Source organism: Magnolia sinica, chromosome 13 (genome assembly GCF_029962835.1).
Source record: "Magnolia sinica isolate HGM2019 chromosome 13, MsV1, whole genome shotgun sequence".
NCBI lineage: Eukaryota > Viridiplantae > Streptophyta > Magnoliopsida > Magnoliales > Magnoliaceae > Magnolia > Magnolia sinica.
In genome coordinates, this window is record NC_080585.1 from 37,641,757 (window position 1) to 37,656,806 (window position 15,050).

The 15,050-nt window shown below is 37.7% G+C and overlaps 1 protein-coding gene across 6 annotated transcripts in view; it reads right to left on the bottom strand.

Moving 5' to 3' along the window:
* Positions 1-12,815, bottom strand: part of LOC131223604 (phosphoinositide phosphatase SAC8) — a 93,670-nt gene extending 80,855 nt beyond the window's left edge. For 2 of the 6 annotated variants that reach the window (XR_009160578.1, XM_058219047.1), the window contains exon 1: positions 12,557-12,815. Coding sequence is in view for 5 of the 6 variants with exons in the window: in XM_058219047.1 (XP_058075030.1) it covers positions 12,557-12,740 (184 nt within the window). In the remaining variant the exon portion in view is untranslated. The remainder of the gene's footprint in view (positions 1-12,556) is intronic. The other 4 variants (XM_058219048.1, XM_058219044.1, XM_058219046.1 and 1 more) reach the window with 3 other exon arrangements.
* Positions 12,816-15,050: the final 2,235 nt, after the last annotated feature.

Genomic DNA, 15,050 nt, shown 5'->3' on the forward strand with positions numbered 1-15,050 from the left:
TTAACTATAAATATGTACCCTTATACTATGTTTTAAATATCGACGATATCAGCCGATATATCTTGTATCCCACATGTGCAATGCAAAACACACAGGTAGTGCCGATATATCCCAGATGTTCGATCTGGTGAGCATTTTCAATTTCCGATCTCCTTTTTTTGTTGAAATTATGCTAAATCAGTATTAAATGGTTACAAATTCATTAGTTCTTCATGTTTTGCATGAAAAATCATAGAGTTGGAGCTTTGTTTTCGATATCCATTGGTTATTCATGTTCTCCATGTTTTTTTTCGAAATTTTCCGTCAACTAGCTATCGATTGAGACTAATTTCTAAGTATTTAGTAGTATGTGATGAAATGATCATCACATGTACTCTAATTTCGAAATTTGAGTGTAGGTGGTCCCATTTGAGGAAAATTCAAAAGTTTCCCAATTTTTCCCAAATTACTTGCAATGTTGCACTCCAAAAATGAAATCAAGCATGTATGAGGGCTGATCATTAAGTCTTTGTCAATTTTTGAAAAATAAAAATCATTTTTAATTAAATATTATTAAAATATCATTTATATTTTTCAAAATTTCCCTTCAACCAGCTGTCAATTGAGACTAATTTCAAAGTAGTTAGGAGTGCTTGATGAAATGATCATTAGATGCACTTTCAATGTTATGCATTTAATTTGAATTTAGTTGCATTAGTTCAGTTAGACAACGCATAACTTAGGACCCTATACAAAGGAAACATATTATGTGCATTTCTTTTCGAGATGTTATGATTTAAAAGTGTGTATTAAGGTCATTTTTAGCAATCCCTAAAGTTTCATTGAAAAATCCAACCATTTTCTCAATATTTCTCCATGTTTCCAAAAAAGTGCAATAAATTACCCAATTCAAATGATATATCCTGTGTGATAACCGATACGTATCTATATCCCAAGGATGCAATACGTAACGTGATACTAATATTTCAAACACTACCTTTATATATGCCAAGACACAAAAATCCATATCTAGGCCATTAGGTCTCAGATGGGTGAGTGGGACGTCATATTAACCCAGAGAAGACTTGTTAGTAGCCGTTGGGGCCCTAGAGAGGCTGCCGGAGGTTGTTGATGGCCTAGAGGGTCTGTCAGAACCTGCTGGTAGGCCTGGAGGGGCTGTCAGTCGCTACAAGTTGCCCCGAATTGTTACTGGTTGCCCAAAATGGTTGCCAGCGTGAATAGTGGGCCCTGGATGGGTTGTCGGCTTGCCCGAGAAAGGGAAAAGGAAAAGGAAAGGGAGAAAAGGAATTCAGATGTAAATAAGGAGAGGGGAAAGCCTTGGATCTAGGTTATGCCTGACTCTAATACCATGTTCAAATCTATAGCATTCTAAAGAGAGAAAAGAGAAGAAAAAAATAAGTGTAGAGAAGAAAGAGTTCTCTGAGATTTGTCTCACCATTATAAACTTATTATTTATAGTAACTTAACCATAAACAAAGTCATGGCTCCCGGAGGGAGTACAATAATATGATGCACTGATGAATGCACACAAGCATTCATTACATGACCCATTCACTATATGGCCTGCAAAAGACCATATAGTCCAACTCCCACAGTGATTAAAAAACACTCACTACCCACAAAAATCATAATAAGTGATCCAGGAAAGGATAATAGTCCTACCATTTTATGATTTTGAAGAATCAAATTACCCACCACTAATAACCCGAGACATAGCCATCGATATCCCAAACCATTGTCCCAGCATAGCAGCATCATATCGAGATAGTTCATTCACATGCCTCATCAAGCCCTATCTTGTACATAGAGCATCAAGTCCATCTATCTAATGTGATCCCTAGAGCCTTGTGCATTCTTAAGCCCTTCAATTAATTAACATCGAGGTGTTCGTTTTTGTGATCAAAATACTATATGAGTATCTTGGGCCACATAACAATTATCAGTCTTTGCAATTATCACAAAAGACGACAACAATCCTGTCGTGATTCCAGAAAAGATTATAGTTTTCCAACCGTGATCATTAAAAAGCAAGAGTCTGATCATAAAGGATGATTGTATCCTAAACACAACATTTACATTACATCCTATCCCATTGAGAGGACAATTTCATCCAGATGTGGTCACCAAAGACAAAAGTCCAATTGTGGCCACTTAATCTCATTGCACTCTAAACCTTTCATTACATAAAATGAACATGTCCCATCAAGACATTCTAATAGACCACCTTCCTCAATCCTTTGTATTCCCTGAGACTTTGAATCTCTGAATCCGACTGTGTTTACTAACTTGTGACAATCCAAAGACAACTAAGGTGAAATATTCTTCCGATTCCACTCCAAGAGAAACAAGTATTGGATGGTATAAGCTTATTTCAATGGGAGTTCGGCAGGGAACCCAGGTCCAATAAGCATCACGGGATTGGTTTCCACAAAAATGGCAAAGTGCTTCTGGATTCTCTAGGTCAGTGGGCATTAGAGACTCGAGCTTCATTAAAGCTGCTGCATTACTTCAAGGCATAAAAATTGCCATCAGCTACAGCTTCGATCCCATCATCATAGAAGGTGACTCAAATAATGCAATATGTGGATCAGCAAAGAGTGGAATCTGTGCCCACTTCAGGAGGAGTTTCCGATGATTGCTAACCTTGCTCCAGATCAGGACATTTCCGTAGCGCGGTGCTTCTCAGCCTCCAACAGCAAGGAGGAACTTGACAAATGAGGAAGCAGAGGAGTTCATTCGGCTCTTGGAGTGGTTCCATCATGTCAAGCCGTATTTGGGCATGCGTGATTCGATGGTGTGGTCCAAGGTCAAGTTTGGCCAGTTCTCACTTCTCAGTTCATTCCTTCTACAGCTGGTTGATCGAATACTCTTCGAATGTGACATGTGATCATACAAATCATGTCTGGTCCTATTGGGCCCCTCCCAAAGTAGTGACATTTGCTCAGTTAGTGGTAAGGAACAAGGTGCTCACAATAGACAACTTGCAAAAGAGATCGTTGGCAATTCCCAATTCTTGTATCATGTGTATGAAAGACGAGGAGTTGAACCACTTGTTCATCCACTGTGTTTGCTCCAATGTAGGCATGTACGAGAGGTTCGTCGCCCTTTTCAAGTTCTCTTGGGTGATGCCAAGGTCCATTGATAGGCTCTTCCTCGCGCGGAATGGAGGAGTTGGTATTAAAGGGTGACATAGAGGTTAGTCTTGTTGGCGGTTATCTAGGCTTTGTTGGGGAAAGGAAATAATTGTTCTTTTCAAAATAAGAGTGGGTTGGAAGTGGATGTATTCGAGAGGGCAAGATGCCATATCTCAGGTTACTTGCATTAATGTCTCTTATCACAGTGAGGGGTCCGTGATGGCAGGCTGTGGCTGTTGTTTTTCACCTTTTTGCGGCATATATATATGTGTGTGTGTGTGTGTGTGTGGGAAATGGTTCCATGCGGTCAACCTCATGGGAAGTGGAGCTGTGTGGACCCCACCATGATGTTTGTCGAACATCAACACCATGCATTTGATGGGTCCCCTTTAAATTATGGGATATCTCAAAAATCAGCCATATACAGAACTCAGGTGGGCCATACCATCTAAAATCATGTAAAGACATTCCTAAAACATATAAAAGCACTTGGTGGAGTCCACTTGAAACTTGGATGCATCTGAAACTTTGTTTGACCCCTCATCCAAGTGGGACACATGATGGATGGGCTGGATGTGTGAACCACATCTTAGTGAGCCCAACAAATGATTATGAATGTTTTAATTAGAGGGTAACCCCTCTCAACTTTTGTATGTGGTGTGGCCCACATAAGTCATGGATTGACTTGATTTTTAAGCCCGAGGCCCACCATGGAATGATGCATCTGACTGATGGGTTAGATGTTCGACACGCATCACAGTGGGCCCACACAGCTCGATCTCATGGGAATACGCTAACAAGAGGTCCCAATTTCCTTTATATATATATATATATATATATATATATATATATATATATATATATATATATATATATATATATATATATATATATATATCGACATACAAAAGTTAAGAGGGGTTACCCTCCCATTAAAACATTCATAATCATTTACTGGGCCCATCGAGATGTGGTTCACAAATCCAGACCATTCATTGTGTGTGTCCCACTTGGATGAGGGGTCAGACCAAGTTTCAATTGCATCCAAAACTCATGTGGGCCCCACCAAGTACTTTCATAAGTTTTAGGAATGTCTTCACATGGTTTTAGATGGTATGGCCCTCCTGAGTTCCATATATGGTTGATTTTTGGAATATCCCAATCCCATTACCTAAATGGGACCCATCCAATGCACGATGTTGATGTTCGACACACATCATGGTGGGGCCCACACAGCTCGACCTCATGAGAAGTTCCCATGAGCTTGACCTCATAGTGTGTGTGTGTGTGTATGTGCCTGGTCAACAAATTCCAAGGCTGATAATCTTGCAAAGGAAGAAGTCGAGTGCGGTCAGTAACCCATATTCTCTGAAGAGCTGCGGCTCTAATATGAACCCCATCGGTCAGATCATTAGCAAGGGATGTAACCCCATCGGATAAGAGGATAGCACTGATTTGATAAGTGTTATCATTCCCCCTATGGATAGGAGTTTGCCTTTCCATAAGGAAATTCACAAAAAGATCATTGGTCCCAGGAAGCCTCAGGAAGAACTATAAGAGAAATCGACAAATGACCCAAAGGAAGAATCAATGGATGAATTGTCGATGGTTCTACTGATCAAGCCCCAATAACCTTAGCCAGGGTTTAAGGTCTAAGGGTGAGACAGGAACAACGACAACAACTATGGTCCACGGCTAGATGGAACCTATCATGGAGTTTGGTGACATTCAGGCCAATCAAACAAGCAGACTTTATCATCAATTGCCACTGAAGTCGAAGGTGATACGATTAGGCAACCCAAACCAATGGATTTGTACAACAATAACTTGAGAATGACTTCTTCCCCGGCTAGAGGCAATGTAAGGGTTGAGGCGGAAAGATAGAAAAAACAATCACTTAAAGATAAGATTAAGGCACGTTACGATGTCGCTATCGTTAAGGTGATATTCGTACCCTACTAGTGATTACATTAGTTTGCAAGGGGGTTACAACAAATCCGCCTCCAGGATACAATAAGCCTCTTCTCCAAAACTGGAGAAATGTGGGCTTCAGCTTGCAAAACCAAAAAACCACACCTCGAACACACTTTTACTGCATACGCCCCTGACTTCTATGATGTTACAGCTTACCCCCTGAAAACTGTTTGCAATTTATTGCCTGAAAAAATTGTTTGCAGTTTAATGCCTGAAAAAACTGATTGCAGTTTAGCGCCTGGAAAACCACAACTTTTCGAAGGCACCCAAAAATGAAAATGGAGAAGAAGGAGAGGACATTGTTGGAATTGTTGTTCTTCGGATTGACCCAAAAATGGGTTTATATAGAGTCATAAGAGTTGTTTTAAGATCCTTTTCATGAAGGCATCTTCTTCCATGGTTATCTTTTCAACAATGGCATCCCTTCACCATTAGTGAAATCCTTTCACCATCATTTTGAATTCAAAGGATGCTCCATTTAGCAAGAGTCATCACCATTCACAAATGAATGGTCACCAACAATCACCAAAAGTCACAACTATTTCCTACATTTTCTTTTATAAGTTTGAAAGGGAAAAAAAAAAAAAAAAACACCCAACAATTTTCTTTTTTTATTTTGAAAAAAACCCAACAATCCCCCACTATTTTCCAAAATAAAGAGGTCAGGGTATGTAAGAAAGATACATGCATAGGAGATGTCTTATGAACTTGAACCTTCACTTAGTGTAGACAAATCAAAATTGTATCAAAATCCTTAATAACCATGGTCTTGAAGTAAGTATTCTACATGACACAACCAGGCATGTCACATACACACATTTCAATTGTCATGTGTTCTAAAATTGTAGCACATTAACAGCCTTGTGCTCTGTCCTGGATTCATGAGTTCATGAGAGTAGCCAAAACTCTCAAATATCAGGTAGCGGCCCCACTTCCAATACTCATGTAGGTGAGTCCTTATGAATGTCTCTTTAACAATAGCACCCTTGAAATGACTCATTAAGAGTAGAGGCTCATCCTACTTTTAATCATTATAGGTACCCAGCACTATACATACATCCAAAAATGAGACAGAAAACGTACTATGCTGCTTCAGCTAGTGTTCGAAATATCGGTATCACATCACATATCGCATTCTTAGGATACGGATACGTATCGGTTATCGCATGGGATATATTGGTTGTATCGTGTAATGTATCGCTGTTGTTGGAAACATGGGGAAACATTGGGAAATTGGTTGGATTTTTCGATGAAACTTCGGTGATTGTTAAAAAAGACATCAATACACATTTATAAATCAAAACATAACAAAAACAAGTACACATAATAGGTTTTCTTTGTATGGGGTCCTAATTTATGCATTGTATAACTGAATTGATGCAAGTATATTCAATGTCTATTCATATAATTTATAAATGTAAGAAAACGTATAGAAACACAAATAATACATTCAAAAGCAAAAGAAGAAACACTAGATTAGGTTACAAACATTTTTTATGTGATGTTTGAACATAAAGAATGCAAACGATTTACGAGAAATTGGAAAATTTTAATTTTTTTTCAATTTTTCGCAACTCGGCCCATCTCCTCCAAATCTCGAAATTGAAGCTCCCAATCCATGATTTGTCATGCGAAACATGAAAAATCATGAATTTGTAATAGTTTGACACTAATTTAACATGAATTACAGAAAATAAGAGCATCAAAATTCGAATATGCTTACTAGATCGAACATGTGGGATATATCGCACTACTTGTGCATTTCGTATCGCACTGGTGGGATACAAGATATATTGTGGGATATATCGGCCGATATTGTCGATATTTAAAACATTGCCTTCAACTATTTCCTACGAGGTACTTTGCCCATTGAACTTATTAACTTAGGTTGAGTTTCCCTCATCTGGTATCTGTGAAATTGGCTTAAGTCTCATTCCTCTTGATGTTCTACTGACAACATCCCTTGTCAGTCTCTTGGTGAACAAGTCAACTAGATTCTGGATGGATTGCACATACTATATTGTTATAACGTCATCAAGTAGTTGTCGCACAAAACTATGCCTTATACCGATATATCTAGATTTTCCATTATAAGTCTTGTTATATGCCTTTGATAGTGTCGCTTCACTATCATGGCAAATAGAGACTAATGGTAAAGGCCATACCAATAATGGTATTTCTAATAAACATGTTTCACAACCATTCCGTCTCTTTACTACTAGCCACCAAAGCTATGAATTCAGATTCCATGGTAGAGTAAGATATGCAAGTTTGCTTCTTAGATTCCCAAGAAATGGTAGCTCCTCCAAGTGTAAAAAATCATCCACTGGTAAATTTGGATTCATTAAAATCAGAAACCCAACTTGCATCACTATGCCCTTTAAGCATACTAAGGTAAACAAAAAAATGTAGACCATAGTTAATTATTTTCCTCAAGTATCTGAGTACTCTAGAAACAACATTCTAATGATCTAAATTTGGATTACTTGTAAACCTACTCAATTTACCTACTGCAAAAGCAATATTAGGTCAGGTAGAAATCATAACAAACATAAGACCGTCAATCACCTTGGAATACTCTAACTGAGATACACTACAGCCTTCATTTTTTATTTATCTGATATTAGAATAAAAAAGGAGTAGAAACTGGATTCTTATCATAATGATCAAACTTTTTAAGTATCTTTTCAATATAATGTGATTAAGATAGAGTTATACCATCATTGTTTCTCAATAGCTTGATACCTAAAATCACATTAGCTTCACCCATATCATTTATGTCAAAATTAGATGATAAGAATCTTTTAGTGTTATTTATAACTTCTAAACATGTACAAAAGATTAACATATCATCTATATATAGACATATGATTACTCTTTTATGATCAGAGAATTTCGAATATATGCATTTATCAGATTCATTATTGAAGCCATATGAGGTTACTACTTTATCGAACTTTTCATGTCATTGCTTAGGTGCCTGTTTAAGTCCATATAGTGACTTGATCAATTTACACACTTTATTTTCATGTCTTGAAACTATAAAACCTTCTAGTTGCTCCATCTAAACCTCTTCATCGAGGTCACCATTTAGAAAAGCTATATTTACATCCATCTGATGGATTTCTAACTTATAAATGGATGCTAGAGAAACTAAAACTCAGATGGTTGATATCCTTACTACTGGAGCATAGGTATCGAAAAAGTCAATACATTCTTTTTGTGTAAATCCTCTAGCCACTAATCTGGCCTTAAACCTTTATGTGGTTACATTCGGTCTTAATTTTCTTTTGAAAATTCATTTACAGGTTATTGGTTTTGATCATAGGAGCATATCCACAAGTTTCCATGTTCCATTTTGCAATATAGAATCTATCTCATCGTTTATAGCTTCCTTCCAAAAAGAAGCATCCTAATATCTAAGGGCATCATATATTGTTACCGGATAATTTTCTATGTTACATACCATCATGGTTTCCTCTATAATGTTTTCTTTATCTCATTTTATTAGCATAAAGTAGAAGTCCGAGTCCGAAAGATGTACCTGTTCTAATCCTCTTGGTCCTTATATATTCTATGTCCTCTTTATCGAGACTACTGATATCTTGAGATATCTAAGAACTACTACTTGTACTGGGATCTTGAGATCTTGTCTCTTTTATAACTATAGAAGAGAATAAGTTTTCATAAAACTCGGCATCTTTAGATTCTATTGTGGTGTTTACCTGGATCGCGTGATTAAATTATACAACTAGAAACCTATAGGCCTTACTATTTTGTGCATATCCTATGAAAATACACTCAAGAGATCCCAACCCTATCTTGGATTTTTTAGGCTCGGTAAGCCTAAATAAGGCTCTACAACCCCATACCTTGAAGTATGAGATGTTTAGAATCTTATTCTTCCAGAGTTCATATGGATTCTTATGAGTCTTAGAGTGAGGTATCCTATTTAAGATATGACAGACAATCAATAAGGCTTCTCCCCAAAACCCTGAACTTAAACCTGCATTATTAGGCATAGAGTTTACCATGTCTATAAAAAACCTGTTTTTCCGTTCTGCTACCCCATTTTGTTGGGGTGAATAGGGAGCCATAATTTGGTAAATTACACGATGAGTTTTGCAAAACTCTGAGAATTCTAAGGATAGATATTCTCCTCCCTTGTCTGACCTTAGGATTTTAATCTTTCGGTCTAATTGATTCTCTACTTCTGCCTTATATATCTTCAATTTTGTAATGCCTCATCTTTATTCTTCAATAGGTATACTAGGTTATACCGGGAGAATAATCTATAAAAGTTATGAAATACCCATTTCCCCTTCTTGTAATTAGACCGCTCATTTCACATATGTCACTATGAACTAGGTCTAGGAGTTGTGATTCTCTTTCCACCCTAGGAAATGGTTTTCTAGTTATTTTGGATTGCAAACAAATATTGCATTTGTCATTAGATTTTGTATACTTATAAATTAGATTAAGATTAGACATATTATCCATACTACGGTAACTAATATGTCTTAATCTAGCATGTCAAACATCATATGAATCAAGCATATAAACGGAAGAAGAATTTTCATTCATAAGGTTCAACTTAAACATTTCATTGGATACATGGATCTTCCCCACATATGCCCCATTTTTAAACATAATCAATTTATCGAATTGAAATAGGAATCTGAAGCCAAACTTAGTCAGTAAACTAGTTGATATAAGATTCCACCTAATATCCGGTACATGCAACACATTGTTCAGAGTAAGGACTTTTCCGGAAGTTAGCTTAAGTTGTACCTTTCCTTTTCCTACAACCTTGGATGTGGAGGCATTTCTCATATATAGTTCTTACTTATTCCCCACTATTTCATAGGAATTAAACATGTTGTGATTTCTGCAAACATGTTTAGTATCACTAGAATCTACCCACCATTCAACATCCTCATTCACCAATGTTAACTTCAGAGATGACAACTACCAGATTCACGTCTTCTATCATATTGACTTGCCGTTTCTTTTCTTGCATTTTCTTTTTGTATTTTCGACAGTCTTTCTTAAAGTGACCGGGGATTTTGCAAAAGAAGCATGGACCCTTCTTGGATGTGTTCTTTTTTAACCCTTGGTTATTAGGTTTGAGCTGATCATCTTTCTTAAAATGTGACTTCTCCGATTCCCGACTCACACTATTCTCAACTATATTAGTGTTACCTAGGGCCTCTTGTTGTTATTCCTCTTTGTCACGGAGCCTAGACTTTTCTTCTATTCAAAGAAACATTAGGAAATCCTCTGAAGGCATTCTTTTTTTTATGTTTCAAAGATTTTCTAGTATCCTTTCATTTAGGTGGACGTTTAGCTATAATGGTGGATACTTAGAAGGATTCGTCAAGATTAATGTCATTGGCAATAATTTGTTGGATGATGACCTGTAACTTATGTACTTGATCAAGGACAAGTTTTTCATCCAACATTTTGAATTCTAAAAACCGACTTACAATGAATTTTTTGTTGCCTTCATCCTCTGATGTGTATTTGGAGAGCAGCACATGCCACAAATCCTTGGAGGTCTTCTTTTTACTGTATTCTTTTTACTGTAAATAGTGTATAACGAGTTAGAAAGTGCGTTGAAAATATGACATTTGCATAGGTAGTCGTGACGCTCCAAATCTTGTCGCTTTTGAATTTGTTCTGTCGTATTATTATTAGATGGTGGTGAATGAGGATCTTGAGTGAGCACGTGATCCAACTTTAGTGATGTAAAGAAGAGATGTACCCTCGATTGCCATCGAAGAAAATTTGAGCCGTCGAACGGTGTTATTTGCATAAAGTCGGGATAACCCATAGAAGAGACCATAATATCACCTTAAAATTGTAAGGGTTGAGGTGTAAAGATAGAAAAAACAATCACTTAAAGATAGGCTTAAGGCACGTTACGGTGTCGCTATCTTTAAGGCGATATTCGCACCCTACTGGTGATTAAGCCAGTTTGCAAGTGGGTTACAGCAAATCCGCCTCCGGGATGCAATAAGCATCTTCTCCAAAACTAGAGAAATGTGGGACTGAAAAACAACACCCCGAACACACTCTTACAGCAAACACCCCTGACTTCTATGTTGTTACAGCTTACCCCCTAAAAATTGTTTGCAATTTACTGCCTGAAAAAACTGTTTGCAGTTTAAGCGCTTGAAAAACTGCAACTTTTCAAAAACACCCAAAAATAAAAATGGAGGAGAGGAAATTGTTGGAATTGTTCTTTGGATTGACCCAAAAATGGGTTTATATAGAGTTATAAGAGTTGCTTTAAGATCCTTTTCATGGAAAGACATCTTCTTCAATGGTGTCTTTTCAGCAATGGCATCCCTTCACCATTAATGACATCCTTTTACCACCATTTCGAATTCTAAGGATGCTCCATTTACCAAGAGGCATCACTATTCACAAATGAATGGTCACCAACAATCGCCGAAAGTCACAACTCTTTTCCTTCATTTTCTTTTACAAGTATGAAAAAAAAAACCAACATTTTTCGTTTTTTATTTTGAAAAAACCTAACAGGCAATGATGCAGCCCAAGAGTGGCCACAATCAAGATATCCAATCAGTGGATTGTGTCCATGAAATCAGTTAGTGGGCCCCACATGATGGTCTATTACTCTAGCAGCCAATGTGCTCCTTCCTCATTGTTTTCTTCTTACTATAAGTCTAGGAAGTTTGCTTGAGCTTAAACAAGAATTAGATGACTAAGATTACAATACTAAAAATGTCCTCCACCATCGTATAGGTCATCTTCTTAAAATTCCCCATCCACCCATTCAGAAAGAGAGCCGCCAAAGCATGAACTCCTCACCTTCACCATGTACAGAGGAATAATATTAACATGGGCGGGTCAACGATGATCCAGACTGTTGGCCTAACGGGCCCAATGTTGATGGGGGGAATCCCCAAAAACAATCCCAACCCATCCATCAGTGATCCGCGAATCGACAGTCATTAAGAAAACATAGTAACGGTCCACATTCCACAGGTAAAAACCATACACACAAGTATTGGGCGGATGCATTTTGGGGATGGTCTGTCCACTTTATGGCACATTGGCTCAACAGTCAGGATGGCCATCAGCCAACCCGTGTGGGCTCCACTTGCCACCGTACAATAAATCCTCCTCTATACATACAAATTTCTAATTCTACACAAAACAACACATTCTATATGACCAAATTTTATTTTTATTTTTTAAAAAAAGCAATTAGGGTGCGTTTGGTTGCACCAAAATGTCATAAAATTCATGACATTTTGGTGCAACCAAACGCAACCAAAATTGAAAAGAGAAAATTAAAATTAATTAATTTATTTATTTATTTATTTTTTTTAAAAGTCAATCTATCCACCGAAAAATCGACTATCAGATGCAGTCAAAGGAAGCTCAGAAGGAGAAAGGATTGAATTGGAGGAACTGACCGAACTGGTATGGAGTTATAATCCCATCAGAGCGGTCAATGGAGAGGGCCTGGAGCCGCTGGGATTCGGAATCAACGGATCGGATCACGAACTTGTCTGGAAACTCCTGCAACTCCATCTTCCTGTGGAGATTGAATAAATGAGATGAACTGCTCTGATTTCCTTCCTCCATCGACGACGACATCGACGACGACGACGACGATGATGAAATGAAGAGAGAGAAGAAGAAGAGTATTTTGTTACAAGCAAACCAGCTGGGTTGGCGTTGACGACTCGCCAGCGGCAAGGGAGTTATTTGGTACTCTGGCAGACTATGGTCGTTGATACTCAATCACTCTGAAATTATACAAGTGGCATGCACCAACTCAAATCGAACCGTCCAAAACTGTAGATATTTTTATCTTCATGGTTTAGATTTGATTATTCCGTCTTAGCTTCTGATTAATGGCTATTTTTTGTTGAATTCGGACCATTGACTACGTTTTACTTTGCCCGTCCAGTAAATGTCCATCAATCATCATTTACGTCGAAATATTTGAATTGGGACCGTAGTTGGGACAGCTTGTTTAATGGCTATTTTTCGTTCCTACTGTTTCATTTGATATGGCCCACCTGAGGTTTTATCTTCCTACTTTTTATGGGCTCCTACTGTAATCTTGAAAAACTAACGGACGGAGTGGATTTTTTCACAGGCATCTATTTGATCCCTACATGGCTTACGATTTTGATTCTAGAGAAAATGTGCGGGCAACTCTCTTTGATGCTGGAGTAATCCATATGTACATTGGCATATATCTAACTTAATCCTAGCCTATCCGGGAAAATCGTGGAATTTTAGATGGCAGGGATGCTGGAAGAATTTCACAATGATTAAACAATCTTCAATTTCAATTACTAAATATTTTGGTTGAATTTGGGCTATTGAAATTTTTAAGTATTCATGGGCTCTAACGAAATTGGAATTTGTTGTTCTGATTCATCTAATGTATAGTCTAAGGCCATGTTTGTTAACGCTGAATTTTTGCACTTAACACGGAATTGGGAAAATTTTCCATATTTAGTGGTGTTTGTTAATGCGTTGTTAACGCGGAAGACAGAAAGTGCTAAGTGGTTTTTCACTGAATTCTCTCCGTGATAGGACTCTGGCTTAATGGTAAACGTGGAATGCGCTCTGTGATTTTTCATTAAACAAAAATTTTTGCTTTCAAAAGTACCCCTTTTCAAGTTATTATGGCAATTTTTTCTTTTAAATTGTTTGCGCAATACAAAATCAACCTTTAACCTGTGAAACTTCTTTATGCCCCACCAAGATTTATATGTTTGATCCAAATCATCCATCAACTTTTTCAGATAATTTAAGGTGTGAGCCAATAAAAGAAGCCGGTCCAATGATTAATGGGACCACAAGGTGGGGATTGAACGTCCACCGTTAAAAACTTCTTGAGAGTTGGAGAAGTTTCAGATCAAGCTGATATTTGTATTTTCACTTCATCCACATCTTCATGACCTAATGAATAGGTTGGATGGTAAAAAAACATCATAGTGGCCCTTAGAAAGGTTTCAACGATGGATGCCATTATCACTGCAGCATCCTTTGGTGTGGCTCACTGAAGCTGTGGACCTGCTTCATCTTTCATATCATATATTAAAATAATATAAAAAAAACAATGAACGGCTTAGATAAAACACTTACATCACAATGAGCCCTATAGATCTCTGCCCGGACCGTCCGGGCGGGGGTAGGATGCGATCCACGTTCGAAGCGGATAGGCTCTGGGTGCATGGGACGAATTGGGAAGCGGATTGGCTAGTGTATTGATGTCAGCAAGTTCTGTGGGTCCTATCATGACATATTTGTTATATCCAAACCGTCCATCCATTTTTCGAGCTCATCATAAGGCTTGAGCCGAAAAATAAGATAGATCTAAAGAAAAACTGGACCACACTGCAAAAAACAGTGGGGGATTGAACGTCTACCATTGAAACCCTTTTGGGGTCGCAGAAGTTTCGGATCAATATGAAATTTGTTTTTTCTCTTCATCCAGATATTTTTGACCTTATGAATAGATTAGATGGAAAATAAACATTACAGTGGGACCTGTGAATTTTTTAACGGTGAAAATCATTATCCCACTGCTATTTTTGGTGTGGTCCATTTGAGTTTTGGATATGATTCATTTTTTGGATAATGCTCTAAAATTATCTCGAAAATTTGATGAGCGGTGTGGATATAATAAATACATTATTGTAGGGCCCATGTAACTTTGATCTCTCTGACCCGTTCGTTTAACTCGGACCTCGAGGAGCGTCCGCGCTCGTCTTGGATGGGAACGGATTGGATACTCCCCCTGCCACTGGCCAATGACTGGTGGTCGGTGCTCTATGGGCCCTACCATGATGTATTTGTTTCATCTATGCCATCCATCTATTTTTTCAGATCATTTCATGGTATGGGACAAAAAATTAGGTATATCAAAATCTCAAGTGGGCCACA